The following is a 23,226-nucleotide window of genomic DNA, read 5'->3' on the forward strand; positions in this document are numbered from 1 at the left end:
TAATTTACCAATAAATTCTTTACAAATCCTACCATGTGGATTCATGGATTTTTCTTTCACATTCTGTCTCTCACAGTTGAAGTGTACCTCTGGTGCAAATTACTGACCTCTGTCATCATTTTAAGTGGGGGAACTTGCACAATCGGTGGCTGACTAAATACTTTTTTGCCCCACTGTATGTGCTTGGTTTATCAAGACGTCATATATTTGCAGAAGTGCTCCAACATTTTCGGAGACGTCTGTTACCGACCAGCTCTATAGCTAACCGGGAGGTCGAGGGTCACTAGAGCCGGTGAGAACAGCGAACTCCAGGCACATCGTTTTCAACTCTCCCGCGGTTTTCACTACTCAGCATATACATGATATATAAGTCATTTAGATAATTTAAAAATGTTATTGTTTGGCTTTTTTCAGTGTTTTATTTGTTCCTGAGTAAATTAGTTTGGCTGAGATTAAAGTTAAGCTTTATAACTGGACTGTTTTATTTAATACTGAAGTCTTACTTAGTCAGTATATTCTGAATTTCATATCCCCTGATGTAAAATGTTCTGTTCTTACACTCAACAAAAATATAAACCCAACACCTTTGTTACTGCTCCCATTCCCCATGGGATGGACGTAGAGACCTAAAATTCATTCCAGATACACAATATAACCATCCCTCCCAAACAGTGGTCACAAATCAGTCCAAATGTGTGGTAGTGGGCACATCTGCTTTATTGAGATAATCCATCCCACCTTACAGGTGTGCCACATCAGGATGCTGATCTGACATCATGAGTAGTGCACAGGTGTACCTCAGACTGCCCACAACAAAAGGCCACCCTGGAATGTGCAGTTTTGTCTCACAGCAAAATGCCACAGATGCCACAAGCAATGAGGGAGCGTGCAATTGGCATGCTGACAGCAGGAATGTCAACCAGATCTGTCGCCCGTGCATTGAATGTTCATTTCTCAACCATAAGCCGTCTCCACAGGCGTTTCAGAGAATATGGCAGCACATCCAACCGGCCTCACAACCGCAGACCTCGTGTAACCACACCAGCCCAGGACCTCCACATCCAGCAGGTTCACCTCCAAGATCGTCTGAGACCAGCCACCCAGACAGCTGCTGGAACAATTGGTTTGCACAACCAAACAATTTCTGCACAAACTGTCAGAAACCGTCTCAGGGACGCTCAACTGCATGCCCGTCGTCCTCATCGGGGTCTTGACCTGACTCCAGCTCGTCACCGTAACAGACTTGTGTGGGCAAATGCTCACATTCGATGGCGTCTGGCACGTTGGAGAGGTGTGCGCTTCACGGATGAATCATGGTTCACATTGTTCAGGGCAGATGGCAGCTGAGAATGTCCCAGTTCTTGCATGGCCAGCATACTCACCGGACATGTCACCCATTGAGCATGTTCGGGATGTGCTTGACCGGCGTATACGACAGCGTGTACCAGTTCCCACGAATATCCAACAACCTCGCACAGCCATTGAAGTGGAGTGGACCAACATTCCACAGGCCACAATTGACAATCTGATAGACTCCATGCGACGATGTGTTGCACTGCATGAGGCAAATGGTGGTCACACCAGATACTGACCGGTTCTGGGTCCCCAGACCCCCAATAGCGCAAAAAACTGCACATTCCAGGGTGGCCTTTTGTTGTGGGCAGTCTGAGGTACACCTGTGCACTACTCATGATGTCAGATCAGCATCCTGATGTGGCACACCTGTGAGGTGGGATGGATTATCTCAATATAGCAGATGTGCCCACTACCACACATTTGGACTGATTTGTGACCACTGTTTGGGAGGGATGGTTATATTGTGTATCTGGAATGAATTTTAGGTCTATACGTCCATCCCATGGGGAATGGGAGCAGTAACAAAGGTGTTGCGTTTATATTTTTGTTGAGTGTATTTAAATGGCTAACTCTGGAATAAATATAACATTAAAAATATTTAAATTCAAGAGGAAACATTTTCACGGAGAGCAAAAGCATGTTTAAAAAGCACGTGGAGATCCTGAAGGCTGCTCCAAGAGTGATCCGATTATATTTTAAATATTTATTCAATTCTCTTCCAAACCCCAGCTGTCTATTGTGTCCGTCTCTAACATCTCACCTGTTTGTTATTGTTCAGGCTTGTGTGTATGCTATTTTTATTAACAGAGAGATTAAGCTTGTGTTTTCATACATGTAGTGATTGTGGTTAACTAAATGAAGTGTATTCAACATTATGGAGCAGATCATATATAAAGTTGAATTTTGCCGGAGTGCTTAAGATACTTTTTAAAATGATCTTTTTTTTGTATTAAAAAAAGAAGAGGAGAAAATCTACAGCGTCATGTGTAATTTTCATTGTAAATATTAATCACAGTTAAATTAAGATGGCAACAAAAAGTGCACCTGTGATGTCATCAAGTGCGCCGCTGTTCCAATTGTAGAACGATCGCGCTGCCTTCTTGCATCTTTGGTTAGTCCAGACTCCCGTGTGTACTTAAGAAGTCCGGACTTGCATACTTCAAAAACGGCCGTTGTTTTTGTGTTGCATCCTGTATTGCAACATATTAGACGTGTTTCCGGTTACTGTGGAGCTCCACAGTGGCTGCAGCCAGACCCTCTGTTTCACCTGCCATGCATGGACTCACTCACACACCCACAGCCAGCTGCTGATACTTTATCTATACACAGACTCACAAACACAGACTGACACACTCACACAGGTGAGCTGTTGCAGTCAGTCTTGGTGTGATTACTGATGTGTTTCCTGTCTGAGCTCCGTCTTTGTAAACAGATTCTTTTCATGAATCTGTGACTATTCCTGTTGTGAACTGAAAGAGGCGGGGCCTGAAGCTGTTACTCTCCTAAACGCAGTGCGGCCAGCGTCTCCTCATCTCTATCTTAAGACTGCAACAGATGGCAGCGCTGGCATCAGAACGCATTTAAGGACGGCGGCGTTTGGTCTGCTGCCAGCATGCTGTCCTGGGTCTGAATGTGGCCTCTGTGTGTCTGTGTGTTTCTGCATTAAGGGTGTTTTTATTGAAGTGTGTGTTTGGAATATATCTGAGAGGAGAAGAGAAAATGTTTAAGCAGTCACCACATGTGGAGGGTTTCACGTTGGAGTTACGAATCCCTGAAGCGCACATACACACGCACGCGTGTTGTCACGCTGCACTAACAGCAGGAAGCTGCAGGCTCTGTAGAGTAAAAACTTGCACGGAAGGATGGACTATTTCAGGAAGCGTGTGAGTGGACGGAGGAGGAGGCAGACAGAGGGTCTGTAGGCAGAGACTCACAGAAGGTGTGAGCAATTAAATGTGCTAAACCATCTGTCCAATAACCTGCACGCACACACATTACTCAGCAAACTGCAGCAACGCACGGGACCGCGACACAGCCACTCTGAGGACTTTTAACAGGTGTTCCCCGCTGACATCACCGCTTTCACTTTACTTACAAGTGCCAACAACTAACCAGATCCAAGGATAACACCACTAGGGATGGGTATCGTTTAGGTTTTATCCGATACCGGTGCCAAATCGGTACTTTTGAAACGGTGCCGGTGCTCAAACGGTGCTCAAACCGGTGCTTAAAGAATGGAGAACACAAACTTGGTCCTAAACCTCTCATGTTCAGCTGTTTTTTTTGTAAAAAGATAACAATGTTAGCCTTTTCTGCAGCTATGGGGCATATATGGTATCACTCTTGGCTGGAAGCAGTGCTTAAACAATGGAAAAAACACAAACTTTGTCCAAAAACCTCTCATGTTTAACTGTTTTCCACTTTTTCTTTGGTCATTTTAGCCTTTTTAGCCAGGGTGAAGGGAGCATCTGCCATCAAACAAGAAGACAGCCGCATGTAACTACGTCTGTGTTTGCTAGTTCACCTTACATGCATTAATGTAATAACGTGGTTAGCCTACTCAACGTAAATTAGCTACTCACGCAGAGAAGAACGGCTGCTGCTGCATCATCATCCTCATCATTTCTGCTACACTGGCAGGGCTAGGGGCCAGGACTCTCCTCTTCGTGTTTTTGGGGGATGTTGCATAACAGGCAACCCACCCGCAGTAGATGTGCTCGGTGTGAGGTCTCGCAGCAAGCTATCAAATACGGCGCATTTCTGGGCTTTTAAAAAAAACGCTTTGCGTCGCCAGGTGTTTCATCGGATTCGAGGTGTTACCTCCTTTGACAGTATCACAGTATCAGCTTAAAGCACTTGTTGCTGCTGAGTTTGCATCTTTTGCTGTGAAGTACAGCCAGACTTTGACCGCTTCGCCTTGGACATTTTTAATCTGTAGCTCTGCTCTAACAGAATGTACGTACCTGGCCCCGCCTACTATCCTCGGAAACGTAAAATGATTGGCTAGAATCTAAAGTGTATCACAGCTCAGGGAAAAAAAAGCACCGAAATGTGCGCCGCTTTTCGGTCTGGTTACTACCGTTTATGACAGAACCGGTGCCATCATGGCACCGGACACCGGTACCCATCCCTAAACACCACACAGGTCAGTGTGATGTTTCAGCATTACTGAGCTGAGATTCTTCCACCACCACAGGAGTACGTTCCACGTTATGAGGACGGTGGGCACCATCGCGTCCAGCAGCTTGTCACACGAGAAGTTTTCAGGCCAAAGGTCAGAGCTGGATCAGGGAAACATCTCTTAGTGATGCTGCTGGGAGACTTCCCACCATCACCAAAGCCCACAGTCTGATGGTTGTGGTTCTGTCTGGTACTGTAGGGTAGGGATGCCAAACTCAATTTACACCGAGGGCCACAGACACTGAACCAGCGAAACTACAGCTTCCTGATAATGTCCACAGGTTTCTGTGTGAGTGGAGGCTGTGGGGCTCAGCTGGTGTCCAGTCAGAGTCCGATACGAGTCGAGGAGAAGCTCACAGCCGTGCTGAGGTGAGCTGTTGAACTTTTCTGCAGTTAGCTGCTGTTAATAACGGAGCAGACTGTCAGAGAATAAACTCTGATGCGATGTGAGAATGTAATTAAACTTTTCGGGACGCATAATGTTAGCTTATAACCAGCTGCTGTTGTGGGTTCGTTGGCTCGTCGTCAGCTGTCTGGAGACGGGAGGGTCACAGGTTTAATCTGCTGATAATTAGGAATTCCAACAATATCGGGAATAAATGAGGAAGACGATGAGAGGGACGTGAGGAGAGAGACATCGTGAGGAAAAGATTCATGCACAACTGTCAGATATTTAGTTTTAAAGAGCAGTTTGAACTTTAAATTAAAAGTAGCTCGTAAGGTTACTAATGAAACATAACCAGGTGGAACAGCGATGAGGGTGGAGCAGCTCGTCTACCCATGGGAGGGTTGGTGTTTGATCCCTGTCTGCTCCAGAATGCATGTCAGACGTCCTCGGTCAGCTTGTGCTTGTTGTGTAAAACGCTTTGAGCGCTCAGCTCGAGTAGAAAAGCACCGTGTAAGAAGCAGTCCACAATTTAAAGATCCGATGTATTTTTAATGGATTCATTTCAAGTTTAACACATTCATTTGCTGGGAGATGTAATTACAACTAATCAATGTACATGTAAGAGAACCTCATTGTTTTTTTCTCTTAAATAACCTCAAATGAAACCAGGTAGGTTAGCGAGTGAAACTCTGAATTACATGAAAGTAGTCCTTCAACCTTCAGGTAAATCATTATTCTTATATATAATATGTATACAGTCAGACCTCCCACAGCCCGCCCCGATCCTAAAATAAATATATTTCCATGACTTCAAACAGCCTGAAGGGAATTGATTGTTCTCTCCTTCCTCTGATGAATTAAGAACATTTCCCTCAGAGATCGGGCTTGTTGATAGAAAATTGGCCTGAAGTTTGGGGAATAAAGATTTGGTCTGTTTCCTAGCTTAACTAGAGAAAACCAACACACAAATAACACCAGGGGAGGCACTTAAGGAGAGGAGCTGTGGGGGGAGCGGGCGGAGGAGAAGGAGCTCTTTCAGCATCAAAGCCAGCTAAAACGTCTCCACCGGGGACCGGGTCCCCTGTTAAATACAGAACTGGATTATTAATTGCTGTACCAGTAGGACCTGTTAATAAGAACCCAGAATAGCTTTCTTTGCCTTCCTAATATTTCCGTGCTGCTTCTCTGCAGTCGACTCATTTTCTTTTTGTGCTGCTGAGCACGGTTTGCTTCACTCACTCCTCTTTTGCCTTCGTCGCCTGCAAACTGGCATTTTCGCCGATGTACGTGCACCTTTCCCGCACGCGTGTACCTGGATGAGCTCTTCATGCCGACACACCTCTGTCACATGACTGGAGTAAAGCTGTCATGTGATAACAGGCTCACTTACAGAAACCTGTATCAAAGTTTTGACCACAGCGTCCATCATGTTCTTGTTGCCATGGCTTCAGGTGTGTCAAAGCTGCAGGTATCTGTGAACGAGCAGCGCCTGGTCGCTCCACAGCTGTCGAATCGTGTCATGTGCCCGGGTTATGACATCACTGACACGTTTATCACCAAGCAGAGTTTCTGATTTTGATTGAAACATGAAAGTAACCAAATCAGCAGAAAGAGTGAATCACAGAAGAGCACGCAGTCTCCTGGATAGGTGAAAACAGGAAGTTCTGCTATCAACGCCTAATACTGAAGGACACCTGTGGCATCTGTGCCACGACCCTGACTGCTGAGCACGATGATGACACTCAGTTCATCCCATATGGACGCTCATGAAGGACTCGCTGGCGTCGCATTTCGCTGGCCTGGGTACTTAAACAGTTGGTGTTGTGCATGGACACGTTTAACCCAGACCTCTGTGTTTAACGCAGTTCTGCTGGATGGAAACATCTGAAGCAGAGTGAAGCAGCTCACACACCCCGTCTGACAGACGTTTGCACATTTCTGTGGTTTCTCAGCCTAAAGGCCAAACAAACAGGAAGTGATCAGCAGCAGAAGGAGACCCAGCACATCGGTGACAGATGCCAGCTCCTTAAACTTATCTCAACTTTTAGGTAACAGACTGCAGCAGCGACCAAGGGGAGAGCGCTTCCTACCCAGACAGTGTCTGCCACGCCCACGTTACAAACCAACCAGTGATTCTCACTGATTCACTGACAGAGTTCACCCTCGCTTTCATACATCATTCAGTTTGGCTCGCACGTCTTCTTCTGTCAGCTTCTCCCTTTAGGGGGCGCCAGATCATGTGCCTCCACCTCCTCCTATCCCAGCGTCCTCCTCTGTCCTCTGCATGTCCTCCTGTGGTTTATCTGTTTCACTCGTTCACTGCATGTTTCTTCTCTGACTCACAGACACTTTTCACTTCATTGGTCCAGCAAACAAACTTCACCCACTCACTGATTTATGTCATTTTTCACTCTGTGTGTGTGTGTGGGGGGGGGGGGGCTGTTATCCATGTCTCTCAGCAATAAAGAGAAAGAAAGGAAATAAAAAAAATGGAGGATTGATAATATGGCGGCCACCTGCTTCTCACTCACACTTTGACACAAAGAGCAGCGGCGGCAGCGACTCGGCCACATTCATCCTCGTGAACTTTGTTTGACCTCAACGGAGCGACTGCAGCTCAAAGTTAGAGAACGTTAGAAAAGGCAGAAACATGCAAAGCGTGTATTTTACACGTGTAATGAAAAAATAATAATTTTTCTCTTTAAATGCAGTTTTAACCTCCTATGTAACTTCTAATTAGAGTCCCCGAAATTCACTCTGCACCAAAACTGGAGCTCAGACTTCTTGGGCGGTCTGTTTGTACCATTAACCACCCAGCTGCCATCTTGGGTCAGACAATTTCAAATCGTCTGAAGCATTAAGAGCACTGAGAGGACGAACCCACCTCCTGAAAACCATCCCCACACTGACACAGAGTCCCTGTCACACCCACGGTTAGCAGTATAAACTCAGACACCTGAACATTTCCAAGCACCTCATCTTTGCTCCCCTGGTGGGGAAAAACTTCTCAGACTTCACCAACAGGATCCAGAAACTTACGCTGGACGCAGACGCAGACCGTCCTTTCACGTGGTTTCTGTCTTCACTTGCACACCTACAACCGAGGCAGTGGAGACAGTCAGAAAATGACTACAACAAGACCCCTGCTTAGGAAACAACCAGCTTCACCCCCGATCAGACCCAGACACTGTCACACCTCTGCATCCCCGCCACGTATTTTAAATACAACAAGGATTTCTTCAAAATCCTGCTCCTCACATACAAGGTCTTAAATAATCAGGCCCCATCTTATCTTAATGACCTTGTAGTACCATATCACCCTATTAGAGCACTTCGCTCTCGCTCTGCAGGCCTACTTGTTGTTCCTAGAGTATTTAAAAGTAGAATGGGAGGCAGAGCCTTCAGTTTTCAGGCCCCTCTTCTGTGGAACCAGCTTCCAGTTTGGATTCAGGAGACAGACACTATCTCTACTTTTAAGATTAGGCTTCAAACTTTCCTTTTTGCTAAAGCATATAGTTAGGGCTGGACCAGGTGACCCTGAATCCTCCCTTAGTTATGCTGCAATAGATGTAGGCTGCCGGGGGATTCCCATGATGCACTGGGTGTTTCTTCTTCTTCACTCACTATGTGTTAACAGACCTCTCTGCACTGAATCATATCTGTTATTAACCTCTGTCTCTCTTCCACAGCATGTCTTTATCCTGTCTTCCTTCTCTCACTTCTCTCAGCCCCTCCCTGAGCCTGGTTCTGCTGGAGGTTTCTTCCTGTTAAAAGGGAGTTTTTCCTTCCCACTGTCACCAAAGTGCTGCTCACAGGGGGTCATATGATTATTGGGTTTTCTCTGTATCTATTATTGTAGGGTCGACCTTACAATATGAAGCCCTTGAAACACTGTTGTTGTGATTTGATGCTGTGTAAATAAAATGGAGCTGAATTGGTCTGCAGTCGAGACCTGTCAATCACAGGTCAGCCCCACCCTAAAGCCTCCCCTGCTTCCTGTTCATCTTCTCGTTTTTTCACTCTGACCTGAAACAGCAGCTCATCAGGAAAGTGTTCACCTGAGCAAGAGGCTCATTTTGTCATAGACATCTGTCCAGAAGAGTCGCCCCCTGCTGGGTATTATAAGGACTGGAGGTTTAAGAGTTCCTGCTCATGAAGGTTCGTCCATCTTTTACATACAGTCTGTGGTATTTATAGGTTGCATTTCAAGGCGTCTCCTTGCATGTAGGATTTACTACATGAGTGTGTGTGTGTGTGTGTGCGCGCACACGGTTGTGAAGTCATCTCGAGCTCTTTGTGTGGATATTCTGGGGGCAGGTAGCGTCAGTGCAGACTAAAATACTTTTTCACAGCGATCAGCTTGTAAACACGATGAGCTCTTCATCGTCTGATCCTGCGAACAGAATTATACATGCAGAAGCTTAAACCCCCCACCCCTCCCCAAGTGGAGCTCTTATTTACCCCCTCTAAGCTCTTCCCTCGCTCTTATCTCCCTCCGTCATTTCCTCTGCTTCATCTTCCTCCTCTTCTTCTCTTTCCTGCAGAGGGAAGCCTATTTGTCCACTTTAAGTGAAATCACTCAATTCTTTCAGGAAGAGAGCGAGGAAGAAAGTGTGTGTGTGTGTGTGTGAGAGAGAGAGTCCACCTTCCAAATAAGTTCCATTAATCATGGGCCAGAGTCTAATGTAACTAATATTTTACAATTAGAGGAGACACGATGGAGCTGGGGGCCATCTATCTCCCTTACACCACATGATCATCGATTCATAAGAGCTGAGGAGAGCGAGGGAGGGAGGCCACAGTACACACACACACACACAGATGCTGGGCAGGAAGCAGGAGGATGCACTGTCACATTAGCATTTAAGTCCTGCTTAAAATCATCCCCTTATTTTTCTTCATTGATCGTCTGCTGGTCACTTTTTGGAAACAGAACTGTGATTAAAATTCTCAGAGCCCTGAAATCTCAAAATTCTGCTGAGGAAATCATCAGAAGGGAAATCAGCTGAACCGCACTGACATTCTTTTGTTCTTAAGCAAAAATTCATTTATTTAAATAAAAGAATGCACGTTTGTGTAAGCAGAACTCTGAGGAACGAGGTTTTGCGCTACAGCTAAACCGCCGTGCTTTGGCGGGCTGTGTGGCTTCAACGTGCGCGAATGTGTTTATTACAGGAGAAATTTTGAACGTTCTGTTATTCAATTCAATTTTACTTATACAGCACCAAATCACAACAACAGTCACCTCACAGTGCTGCAGGTAGACCCTACAATAATACCCAACAATCACATGAGCAGTTCACATGTTTCCTTTAAGCCTCGGAGGCTGTTCAGCTTCTGCTCTCTGAGGTATTTACTAGGGGTGCAACGATACACAAAATTCACGGTTCGATTCGATACTTTGGTGTCAGGTTCGATATTTTTTCGATACAAAAAAAATGTTCATGCTTTTTTAATTTGTCATTTATTAAAATTATAAATATATATTTTAACTCAAAAGTACAGTTTTTAAATTTAATGTTGCTGAAACAACAAAGGGATAAAATAATAAATCTATCTGATCGAGGAATCCCTCATCTTTGGAAAAGAGAGTTTATTACAGAGAAATGGCTCTTTCCAAAATAAAAGCTCTACTATACGCTTCTTCTGGGCTATATTCTCAGCAGCATATTAAACATATCAGGTCCCCATAAGGAGAATCCTGTGCTAACGGCTGTCTAAATGACTCGGGTAAAGTTTGTAGCATGCTGCTTGTTGTTTTTGTCTGCTTCCACTTGTCTTTGCACTAGGATGATGTCGAGTAAATGTGCAGTCATATTCGTTGTGTTCCCACTAGTGCTGTCAGCGTAAATCTGAAATGACGTTAACGCCACAACACGGCAAATCTCCGTTAACGAGCTAACTGCGCTAACACACTAGTTCCCACCCATGTAATTGAGCATTGCGTGGCACATCCGACATACTGTTTTACTTTAATCCATGACTCGCTTACCTTCAGGGTCATACGTCACATGAAAACCAAAATAGTTCCAAACGCCAGATCTGAATGAGGGTGGGGGAGGTTCAATTTGCCTGTTGCAACGAGCTTAACTTCTGTCTGCTAGCTTGTCCTGCGCTCAGTGAATCTGTGTTCGACTACTCCGCTTAGGCTGCACTGTTGAGCGCAGATCCACTGAGCGCTCAACACAGACAGCATCGTCAGAAGGAAAGTTGATAAAATAAATTAAAAATTTTGTATTGTTTGATACATATGCGTACCGAACCGAAAGCACTGTATCGAACGGTTCAATGTTGATACGAATATCGTTGCACTGCTAGTATTTACCTTTGACAGGTGTTCTTATCTTTACCCCACAGAGGTCAGTCTTAAAATGTATGAACGCGGTGCATACTGATCTGTTCTCTGGTCTTACTGACCGCTCGCATCTGCAGAGTCTGGCGGTGGTCCTGTTTCTGCACAGCGGTGAAAACAGTTCAGTGTCACAGCACCAGCTCACATTAGGAAGAAGCTTTATTGTAAAGTAAAGACGCCACATCAGCATGTCACTCTGAAACCTTCAAACAGGAAACAGACTGAGACCCGGGTCACATGACCTCGGGCACTTGCTGAGTGGAGGCAGAGGTTCACAGCTGTAGGCCGGTGCTCGTCCATGCTTCAAAGTCAAAGCCAGAATCTTAACGTGAACTCTGGAGGTAACAGGAAGCCTCGCAGCGGCACGCTCAACAACCTGCACGTCTGCACCTCTGTTTGTCTTCATCAAGTTGGAGGAAGCACCTATTCAGCACACCAGCACCAGGTGATCATAGACTAATACACCTTCACCTACAAAGCATGAACAGCAGTGGCCACCGTGTTTTCCTCCGTTCAGTCATAAAACGCTTCAGATTTAACCTTGGCTCTCCAGCGTGTCCAGCCGCCAGACCTGGGCCGTCTCAGGTTAAATGTTCAGCTCAGGTGCATGCTCTACAGAGCTGCCCAGTGGGCCGGATTTGGACCTTCCAGTGTGCCGCTTCGGCTTTGCAGGCCATATAATAACAATAATGGATTGCATTTATATAGCGCTTTTCTGTTTGACGACTCTTATTTACAGGAAGGAGAAGCAAACGTCGGACAGATGTTAGTGTTCACAAATTTCTGATGAATTAAAAAAGACAACAAAAAAACCTTTAACATGAATGCGTTCTTTGTCTTCTGTTTCTCATACTCAGAGATCCTGATGGAGAACTTGCACCAACAGAGCGAGAGCTCATTTTAAAGGTACCAGAAAGGACAGCACCACACCGAAGTGTGCCAGTCCACAGAGCATGTGCAGAAACGGCCGGCTTGTCCCAACAGCTGGTCTGTGGCGCCCTCTGGTGGTGAAAGTGCAGCGCGGCACCGTGAAGCCTCGGCATTAATGTGGTGGAAACAGAGGGAAATTACAGGCTGAGACGACGGTTCATCTGCAGGCCACCATCTGCCCGGTGACCAACCACACACTGCCACAACTGCACAGCGTCATCACACAACACACACACACGGCAGCGAAAATGCAAAAAATCTGAAGGAAGAGAGGCAGTTAAATGAGAGGGAAAGCTCGCTCTCTCACACACAGATGGCCTAATGTGTTCTTTAATCAGACACACTCACAGCTGGGTATGAGAGCTATCAGGAAATTACTTGTTTTCACTGTGTGTGTGCGCACGTGTGTGTGTGTGTGTGTGGCTTTATTGGGAACAGGCGTGGGAGCTTTGATCTCTTTAAAAGTGCTGTGAGGCGTTGCTTCGGATCATCTCTGAGATGATGAATATTTGTTAGAACTGTGAGCGGAGCTGATCATCTTGGATCAATAATCTGATCGGTCACATGATGGAGCGCCTGGATCGTTCTCCTGGAGCTTCATGGAGCAGGTGAAGTGCGAGTGGATGCAGGACGAACTGCGTTTCTGTGGATTTTTACTCCATCAGCCGGTCAGTGCGCCCCAGGGCAGCTGTGGCTACAATGTAGCTGCCATCGCCAGTGTGTGAATGGGTGAATGACTGAATGTAGTGTGAAGCGCTTTGGGGTCCTTAGGGACTAGAAAAGCGCTATACAAATGCAGGCCATTTACCATTTACCATTCTCTGGTTAGAGGTTTAGCGAACTGGAGTTTTGACTGTCTGAACAGCCGCCCCTCCTCAGCTCCAGAGGTGACACACCTGGATTGGTCTGAGCGGAGTTTCACCTGCTCTGACAGGCCCAAGTCTGGGTCAACACAAACCTGAAGGGCAGGCGTGTCGGCTCTAGCAGCTCGAGGACCCGACGTTTCTTTCTTAAAGGACGCCTTCATGGGTAACTAACCAGCACCATGTTAGCGTCCTGATTTCCTGTAACACTTCCTGACTACTTCCTTTGTGAGAGGCCAGTCACGGTTTCCTCATAAATCTGTGTGCACGCTCTCAGTGAGGCTCTCGCGGCGTCTTTGGTTTTTGTGGTATGATGTTGATATTTGTAATCAAGCCACCTGCAGAGGTCAGCTGCGACCTGGTCCAAACTGTGACATGTGACCTCTGATGCTGTGTTAATGTTAATAAAATAACTTTATTAGAAAATGATTTTGACCCTGAAGCTAGAAGCTGGCCTTGGTATTAAACGTAGGTAAAAAGGAGAGCGTTCTGCTCTCACCTCTCAGCTGTGCAGACACCTGTCCACACGGCGCCTCCGAACTTTACCCAGCGTGCACTCTGTCACGTATCCTGCAGTGAATTATCAGAACCAGATCAAACATGCTGGTTGCTCTGCTTCAGACGTGAATCGTCACACCGATGCTCAGAGAACAGCTTCAGCGCTCCTGCAGGCGGTGAAGAACTGATCTGGGTTCAGTGTTTTCAGCCCTGAAAAATAACGAAGAAGCTTCCTGAAAGCTGAACGTTTCACTCAGGTGTGGAACATCAGCTGACGGAGGGGTGACACCACAGCGACAAACCCAAAGGAAAGAAGAAGAAAGTGAAACAGGAAGCAGGCGGGTGCTCTGTGACAATCCTTTTTTAGTTGGAATACATTTTATTTTTATTATAAGTACAGTTCAGTAGTTACAAAACGAAGCATCTGCCATGAGGATACAGCAAACAGAAAAGTGTGGAGCTCACAAGACAGGTTTGTACATCATACGTGGGGTGGAATGATCATCGGAGCTGGTTCAGAGATGAATCTTTACACGGCTGGAAAACAGAGAGCAAGGTCGGAGGTCGCTTCCGAAGCGCCTCGAGCATTTCCTCCTCGCGTCTCACTAGTTTGATTTCGAATCCTCTGTTTTCAAAGATTACTGCCATCTACGTAAATCAAAGAAACAAAAACGGGAGGATATACTGCAGAGAACGATCAGCCGGGCTCAAGCAGCAGCAGGCCTACGCTGAGGGTCGGGGAGGGGTCAGGGGTCAGCATACAAAAGAAGCCACAAACAGTAAACTAAAAAAGAAGTCTTATAGTTGGACTGTACATACCGCTTTAGACTTTTCTCTGGGTTCACAAAAAATGACGTAGAAACATTTCACAATGCCAAGGGACACACAAACACACACCTTCATTTAGTTAGTTAGCTAGTTTGTACTGTATAGGTTGGATTTATAATACTGTCACAGTGCAAAATACTCGGGAGATCGAAACGAATCAAAGAAAGAAGAAAGGACGAGTCCCTCTATGCATAATGATTCTGTATATACGGGGAGGGGGCGGGGCAAATATGTCTGCAGCACAGGAGACGATTGTCATCTTTTTCCTCTTTTTTTCTCATCGGTAAATGGACAAGGCATTATTCATGTACAGTACATATGAAAATCCAAAGAAAATCAACCCTACGGCCTACGGTCGAGCACAGCTACGGAGCTTTGAAGCAGTAACGGGGACGTGTTTCTAAGGCTATACACAATAAGCATTTTTCCAGTTTTCTTTTTTTCCTCGTAAAGTAAATACATCGAAGCGTCGTCTTCAGTAGTCGGTAACACTGTGCAACAAAGATGGTGGCAGTATTTTACACACGGCCGCAGCTCCACAGGACGCGGTGTTTGAAAACGCCGCCCGCTTCTCAAACTGTTGCCTCTTGCCGTCGCTCTCTCGAGGCGGCGGCGGCGGCGACAACAGTACGGTACAGAAAAACAGACGGAGGCAGAGGGAGGGGCTGAACCTGTACGCGCGCATCATCTTCGTGCCACCGTCGCCGGGAGGCGTGGCCTGCGGGCAGCCAGTCCTCTGCATGGCGGGAATGTGCAGATTTAAAGTTTACACCTTAAAAAAGGACACAGCGTCTCTAAGCTGAGGAATGTTTCAGGGACACTTACAGGAAGTGCTAACAGGTAGTTTCATCCAAAGAAAACAAAGAAGGAGAAGAAGAAGAGAAGATGGGGTCGGGGGGTGGGGAGGGCGCTCAGAGCGCCAGAGACAAACAGGAAGTCCACTGCTTTAGTGTCCGGGAGGCTGTGAGAGTCATTAGGTCCACGTGGCGCCGCTCTGACGGTAGTTTGTGTTTTCTCATCTTAAATAAAGTCTCTGATATAGTGTGTCCTTCGTTAACCTTCCTCCTCTTCATCACCGCCTCCATCCTCACCAGCGTCCGCTCGCTCTGGCGCGGCCATTACTCTTTGTTTACAGAGTGGGCGTCGCCTACATTATGGTTGTTAGGGTGGTTGTTAAGGTCGCTGTTAAGATGGTTGGGGTCGAGGGTCAGCGTGGGGTCATGGGTCATGGGCTGGTCCTCCTCTCCTACCCACAGATGCACTACGGCCAATGAGAGAACAAGAGGCAGGTTAGCACCACGGACCCGCACACACACACACACAATGTGGTTTCATATGTTTGTGGGGACATAATGCTTTCCCTGGCCCCCTATCCCAACCATCAGAAATGAATGCCTGACCCCAGCTGTAACCCCAGCTGTAACCCCAGCTGTAACCCCAACCCTAACCCCAGCTGTAACCCCAGCTGTAACCCCAACCCTAACCCCAGCTGTAACCCCAGCTGTAACCCCAGCTGTAACCCCAGCTGTAACCCCAACCCTAACCCCAGCTGTAACCCCAGCTGTAACCCCAGCTGTAACCCCAACCCTAACCCCAGCTGTAACCCCAGCTGTAACCCCAGCTGTAACCCCAACCCTAACCCCAGCTGTAACCCTGACAATAAAACCACGTTTTGAGTCTCAAAAATGTCTTCAAACTTATGGGGACCTGGATTGTGTCCCCATAAGGGCTGCTGGTCCCCACAATTATTATAAACTTCCAATTTGTGGTCCCCACAAAGATATGAATACACACTCACACACACACACGCACATGGACAAACATCATGGTGTGTAACTAACAGTGACGTCCGCACGGCGGTCAGCTGGTCGCTGAGGCCACACAAAGATGGACGTGTGGACGTACACTTACAGAGTTATAAGAACAAAGAATATGATAATAATTTGTAGTGTTTATATTCTGTTGTTGTCCATTTTATATCAGTCTGGAAGCTGAAGCTGGATGAACTGAAGGAGCAGGGTGGGGCTGAGTCTATGCACTGGATCAGGTGGATGTTACTTTGTGCAGGATTCATTTTCCCTCAATGATTTTAGTACATTGTTCACACCTTCAGAATAAATTTAGAACAATTATTAAAAATGTCCCTGAAAGCGCATCACCACACGGTCTCCATGGAAACATCTGTTCTTTATTAAAAACTCATCCATCTGCTTTGATGGAACATTTGTGTTACTGGGTCAAAGGTCATGGTTCAGTCTGACCTTTGACCCAGTAGGATCTGAGGATCTGTCCTGGATAAGAACCGTGCAAAGATCTCTCACATTCATTTTGAGCCTCCATCTATAAAAACAACACGTGGTCTTGATCCTGTGAGCTCTGTGCACGTGAGCAGCTGTCAGGCAGGACGTCACATGATCACTGTCTCACGCACACACAGTATTCATCAGTCAGGATGCTCAGATTGGACAACTGAAAGTTTTCTGGTGTGCGTGTGTGAATGCAGGTCCTTGTACATGATGAATGTGAGCTGGACTGAGCAGCATGTGAGGCAGTTTCAGCTGTTTTATGGGAAACGTGCAGCAGGGAGGACAGTGACCCTGTTAGTGTCATTCTGTCCAATAAACAAACACGTGGGTATCAATTTAATCTTTTTTCTTTTCAGTACTGAAGTTCTGAAAGATTTTCGCTCCCCGGCTCTCGTGCACTGTTGATACATGAACGGCGCAGTTGCTCGGAAAGATTCGGCCTCATTAAGATGTAAAACAGACGCATCACCTTCTTTTCTGCCTTTCTGCTTCCTGTGAGGCTGAAGCATGAGCGAGGTCGGTGGGTCGACCAATCGGCTGTTTGTTTCCTCCTCGCGCTGCTTTTTTTTGTCATTTTGGGGGTTTGGGACGATGTCTTCGAGATTGGGCGCCAACACGTTTGAGTCCCGGCAGCGCAGGCCTTTCACGCCCAGCGCCCAGCTCAATAAGTGCGACGGGAAGTGTGACAGTGGCGAGAAGCGAAGTGAGTAATTGCAATAAAAAAAGTTTTATGTCTCTGTGATACAGTAAGAAATGCATAACTGTAATTAGGTCCCACAGCAGAGGCCACTAAATAATACAAGCCCCCCCCTCCCGGTTTTGCACACTTTCATTCCCTCAGCAACTTCTTTGAAAATTATTTTGCAATAAAACACCGCTGAGCACATTTGCATGTCATGTTCTTTTAAAGTGGCGTTATGAATCTGACAAAACCAAATTAAAACACGGCTTTATTTGAGCTGTGCTTTCACAAGTATGGAAATGGATATGAAAATGAAAGGAAGTGCCAGCGTAACAGAGGGAAAATAAAGAGCTAATAACATGATAAAACATCTCTTAGATTCAGCAGCCAGTAATAACTCTCAGACTGTCTGCGCGGCGGGAGGAGAGCCCAGCAAACTCGCTTCACGTGCTTCCCCGCTCCGCGTTACAACTGCAACCAAACAGAACCGTCACACGTACACGTCTGCTCTGCGCCGCGGCCGACGGCGCCCCGCTTCGCTTCTGCAGCTCACCCATCTACACGTCCAACCACGGCAAAGAACGACACGTATGGGACACCTACTGTGGAACTTGGTGGTGCTGCCCTGCGTGGCAAAGAGACTTAACCGTGTTCAACTACTGTTCATGACTTGTTGGCCTGTAATCTCTCAGACGTGCCTCTCATGAATCATATTAAGTCATTGTGAGCCAGAAAGAAGATTATACATCATGTATAAACGCTCACGGACGTGACACGTGTCTGTTTCTACAGAGACGGCAGCACAAACTCCAACAAGTACACATCACAGAGTGTAAGGATGCTGAAAGAGGCCAAAACCACTGGACTGATCTTCATGCAGGTTCTCATTTCTTTCTTTTATATAAATCCTGCTGAGTACAGTCTGTTTACCAACATCAGCAAACACACTGTGTAGTACTGCTGTGAAACACTGCCCCCTGGTGGTGACAGCTTTAGTTACACGCTGCTGAAGATGAGTTTACTCACACATCACATATGCAGGAATCAGCATCTGCTCTAACACAGACTTCGCTTTCTTTTCAGCTCAGCTTCAGTTTCAGATGATTTCTGGTCGACTGTGTGGGTTTGTGTTCACTCTCGGTCACGTGGACCTCGCGTCATTAAACACACGAAGCGACATCTCCTCAGAACGAACAAAGACTGACACCAAAGGTATTGTCTGCACATTTTATTTGATTTTTCACTGTTTTTAAAACCTCACAAATAATTTCAGCTGCTTGTTTTTTTCTACACTCTTTGAACCGTACTTTTATGTGCCTGCAAAAACACAACACTCATTCTTGTGTGTGCGCTCACGCTGTGAAAGGTTCATTCTGTAAAAAAAAACACAACACTGGTGGGGGGGAGGGGGGTTTCATGTGTCTACCCAGTTGTGGGCCAAATGGTCTCATTTTTGCTGTGCAGGACAGCAGCGTGATACTGAGCAAACCAATGTCTAAAAATAAAAGTACGGGACTCATTTAATGTTGAAGACAAAGTAACAGAGGTCCTGTTAACACCTGCAGCAGACAAATGTGAGCTTACACTGCTGCTTCTGACTGGCTGCTTAGTGATCACATGATTAGAGGGGCTGTGAGTCGAGCCTTCACCTCCCAGTGGCCCCTCCTGAGCCAGGGAAAGACCCGGATCGTGGCTCCTCACTGGTGTCATACCCACCTGCAGCCACACGATGGCGATCTAAGACCAGGAAATGAGATGCTGAAGTGCTCAGATGAGCGAGCAGAGCTCCAGTCGCAGCATGGACATTAAACACACGAGACATTAAATGCGATCCCAACGAGAGGATCCGAGCTCCGACTGTGGGTGCCAGGTCTGCTGTGAGAACAGCCCACACCTCTAAAACGAACCCAAAATAAAGTTTCCTTGTTTTCAAGCTTCAAAAAGTGTTTAGTCTGTCCCCAAGGGCACTTCCTGCCTTTGACTTCCCTGTAAAGAAACTTCCTGTAACGAGCTCCAGATTAGGCTCCATATTTGATTTTCACTGTTCATTAACTAAGCCACCTGGAATGTTATTATTTAAGCACGCTGCTCCTTCTCCCCAAACAACTGCCGCTGCGAGGGGGGAGCGCTTTCCCGGCCAACTTTATAGATTTAGCATAACTTCCCTTCACACTTTTTAATTTCCCATTCGGGTAGATGGCAGATGCACCTCACAGACACAGAAACCTGCCCGGCATTCATCTCTCACATGAATGCGAGTCTTATCTGTTTGTTTCCTTCAGACAGTCTGCCGTCTGTGGGCCAGCGCACCTCGCACACAGCCCTGCGCCCGCCCCACAAACATCACACACAATCTATACGTCGGCCCGAGCCACCACAGCGCCCTCTTGTGGCACGCCATGAGGCGGCACCGGCGGGAGAGGATCTGGGAAAGCTCAACATATGGTGTGAGGACACACAGCTCCAGGATCCATCTACTGTTAATACATGTGTCATGCTTAACAGAATGGATAAATGGGGGGGGGGGGGGGGGGCAACGGCACGGTGCTGCACTGAGCATGTGTCGGGGAGTACACGCCGGCGTGGGTGTGTGTGCGTGCGGACGAGTGTGTGTCGTCTCAGAGGCATCACCTGACGTTAACATCAGCCTGCAAAAATACCACACGCATACTTATGCACACACACTCACAGAGACACACGCATGTCAGGTATTCATATCTGAAATCTGACTTAATGCTTCCCGAGCCCCTGACCCGCCTGTAAGCCTGTCACTGAAAACACATTTTCAAAAATGTCTTCAAACTTGTGGGGACCAGACACGCACATGCACACGCATGCAGACACAAACACGCACTCTCACAAAGAAACACTCACACACACGCGGCTGCTTGTCTGTTTGAGCTCAGAGCATTTACATTTCTCTTTGCTTTAGTGGGAAAAAGTGAAAAAGGAATAAAGGTCACGCAGCTGCGTCACACTGAAGATGAAACATTTTCATGTCAGCCTCACAGTTAATGCAATAATTCGTCCGAGCTCTCGTACTCATGTTCACGTCCACGCCGTGGAGGAGGCGGGATCCCATGTAGGACAGGTGTTATTCAACACCCACAGCGCTCAGCCAATCAGAAGAAAGCTGGCTTTCAGGAGGAGGAGCTAAAACGGCTGATTCCAGAGAGAACATGAGCTCCAGGCCTTGCAGAAGCGGCTCTGGATCGTGTTTTTTTGACCCTGAGCGGGCCTGACAGCGACCAGCCCGCCTGTGAGTGTCACAGAAAGAAGGCTTATTCTGAACTGTGCAAAGTCGCCCTGCGAGAGCTGAGCAGGAAGAAATGGGCTTGGCACACTGGGGCGTGTTCGGACAGGTGACCTGCGCGTGTGCATGCGATGTTGGCGGTGGCTCTTTGTTCCCTGTCGCAGGCTTCCGGCCTCAAAGCGGCAAAGAGTGTTATCGTTGGCAGCGGCGCGCCTCATTGTACAGCCCGGCATTTCTAAATATGTAAATATGAGCAGCAGCAGGCTTGTATACACCGAGGAGGAGCGGCGCAGGAAGTGAGCGCAGCCCGCGCCCCCCTCTGCCTCCAAAATTGTATTTTTAGATGGTTTTAATGAATACAGGATGTTTATAGTTACCATTCCCTGTGATTCGCACAAAAGACTAGAAAAATCCACACCGCCACCCCTCCTCTTCACCCTTCCCACCTTCCTCCCCCTCCTTCCCCCGATCCCTCAAAGCACTACTAAAGAAGCAGAAGAAGAAGAAGGAGGCGGGTGAGGAGAAGTGGCGGCAGCTTGTTGTGCTGCGCTCTGATCCTTATTAGACAAACAGAGCGTGGCGTTGAGGTGCAACAAAGAGTGACGCCGGCTCGTGCGCGGGCGCAGCGAGAAGGTTCCTCATCGAGCGACTTCAAGGCAATTTCTGTTGTTCCTGCGATTTAAAGCCAGAGCTTGGGGGGGGGGTGATTAGGTGATGACTCCATGGCAGCTTGTTTTCTTTTTATAAACTCACTCAAACTCTGAGCTGACAGGATGGAGGGATCCAGAGGAGGAGGAGTGAAGATGGAGGAAGGCATGATTGCAGTTGTGTGTGTGTGTTGGGGGGGGGGCACAATGAAGTGAGCGTTAGTGGCCTCTTTCTATCTTTCGCTGTCTGTCTCCAAAACTGTTTCTGAGGCTAAAAGATTGCCGGCGTGATAATACCTCCGCTGAGCAATTTAAGCCCAAACACTCTGATGCTACAATCTGTCTTCTCTGCCTGATAGCGCTTTTCTCTCCTCTTCTCTCCAAATTACTTTCTTTCATATCTAATTATATTTGCTAATGATCTTATAAGAGAATAATGGAATGTGCTTGATCTATTACCTTTTTTTCCAATACATAAATACAATGCGGGGGAAATGACTGCTGCAGACAGGAGGAAATGTTTTTTTGAATGTTTTTGATGAGAGGGAAAATGAAGCTGGGAGCTGCAGGGTCATTAATGGGCGATGAGCGCAGAGGTCATCTCTCACATTCTCTTTGACATTTCTCTCATCTGACGTGCACGAACCGTCGCAGCCTCGTGCACGCTCTCCATCCGCTCATCTACCGCCAGCCTCGCTCGATCGCGCTTTTAATGGAAACTTAGTTTGGCAGCATGTCGGCGTCACAACTTCGTGGGCTGAGTTTAACCGTGTCGGCGTGGTCGCTGTGTTCACTCCGCAGCACCATCCGTGCTCCCGGCCGATGCCCTGCAGACACATAGCTGCCAATCACCAACCTCCAGGTAATGACTGTTGCGAAAGGCTGCAGCGGCACAAATGCACGTGTTAAACATGTTGCAGCGTCGGCTCTGACGGTCGTTCGACTTTTGTTCGGTTTAGTTTTCAAAAGTCAAACTTAAGGTTTTATTGGTTGCCGTGGTTACCACTTTCTTTCAGTGTGCAGGTCAGATGTGAGACATAAACAGAATCAACATAGATGCATCGGTGTCGTCTCTTTGGCAGCGAGGACTTCCTGCAGGACGCACAGGAGCTCACGCTGCTTCCTGATTGGGTGGTGTGGTTTGAATCACATCACAGAGCTGCACACAAACTTCTTCAATCACATAAAACCAAAGCAAAGTAGATACAATAAGTATAAAAACTTGTTGCCACCAGTCGTGCACCTGCTGGTGGACAGACGTGAGCGTCCGATCGTTTAGTGCCGTATCAGTGCCGAAGCTCCGAGAGTCACAGGTTACACAGACGGACGTGCTGCCTCAGCCTGAAGACGAGATTTGTGCAAAAACTAAATGAACCTTCTTCTGGTTCTGGCTTCTTCTCCCTGCCTATCTGCGGCTCGGGCTGCGTGGCGACACCTGCTGTTCGGGGCAGTACTGCGGCCTCTGGCTCTCTGGGAAAAATAAATGTGCCCCGCTTTAAACGTCTTTATCTGAGCAGCTGTCGTCTCTCCGTTACCAAACCTCTACCCTGTCCCGTCCACCCCTCGCCCCCTCCTCCATCCTCCCCTGTTATTTTTCCTCCCTGCAGGACAAGCCGAGCCCTGACAGGCACTCTAAACCCCCGGCATTAATGGAAGGAAATGGCATTCGATCCCTGTTTGATCTCCTAATCATTTCTGCTGAAATGATAATTAGTGCCCTTCCAATCCTCCCATAGAGGAGGAGAGAGGGCCGGTGGAGGCGGCGGGTGGGGAAATACATAAATAGAAAAAAACTCTTGCTTTTTAGCCCTCGAATAACATCTCTGTCACCACGCGGAGCATGTTAGCATCCAACAAGTGCTGTCCTCCATCACACATCCCTGCTGCCACACACACCGAGACAGGCCTGGAGACTGCAGTCTGTGATTCCTTTCAGCTGACAT

The 23,226-nt window shown here is 47.2% G+C and overlaps 1 protein-coding gene across 5 annotated transcripts in view; it reads right to left on the reverse strand.

The window, feature by feature from the left end:
* znf536 (zinc finger protein 536) overlaps positions 1 to 23,226 on the reverse strand; it is a 205,790-nt gene that overhangs the window by 9,934 nt on the left and 172,630 nt on the right. Inside the window, exon 7 of one of the 5 annotated variants that reach the window (XM_085270366.1) lies at positions 13,913 to 15,656. The exons of the other annotated variants lie outside the window; for them this stretch is intronic. Within the exon in view, the coding sequence (XP_085126492.1) occupies positions 15,514 to 15,656 (143 nt within the window). The 3' untranslated portion in view covers positions 13,913 to 15,513. Of the gene's footprint in view, positions 1 to 13,912; positions 15,657 to 23,226 lie in introns of those variants that run through there. 5 annotated transcript variants of the gene reach the window in all.

This window comes from Mchenga conophoros, linkage group LG1 (genome assembly GCF_057382185.1).
Source record: "Mchenga conophoros isolate Kocher_MC1m ecotype Shallow Benthic linkage group LG1, M_conophoros_male_GT1.1, whole genome shotgun sequence".
Classification (NCBI taxonomy): Eukaryota; Metazoa; Chordata; class Actinopteri; order Cichliformes; family Cichlidae; genus Mchenga; species Mchenga conophoros.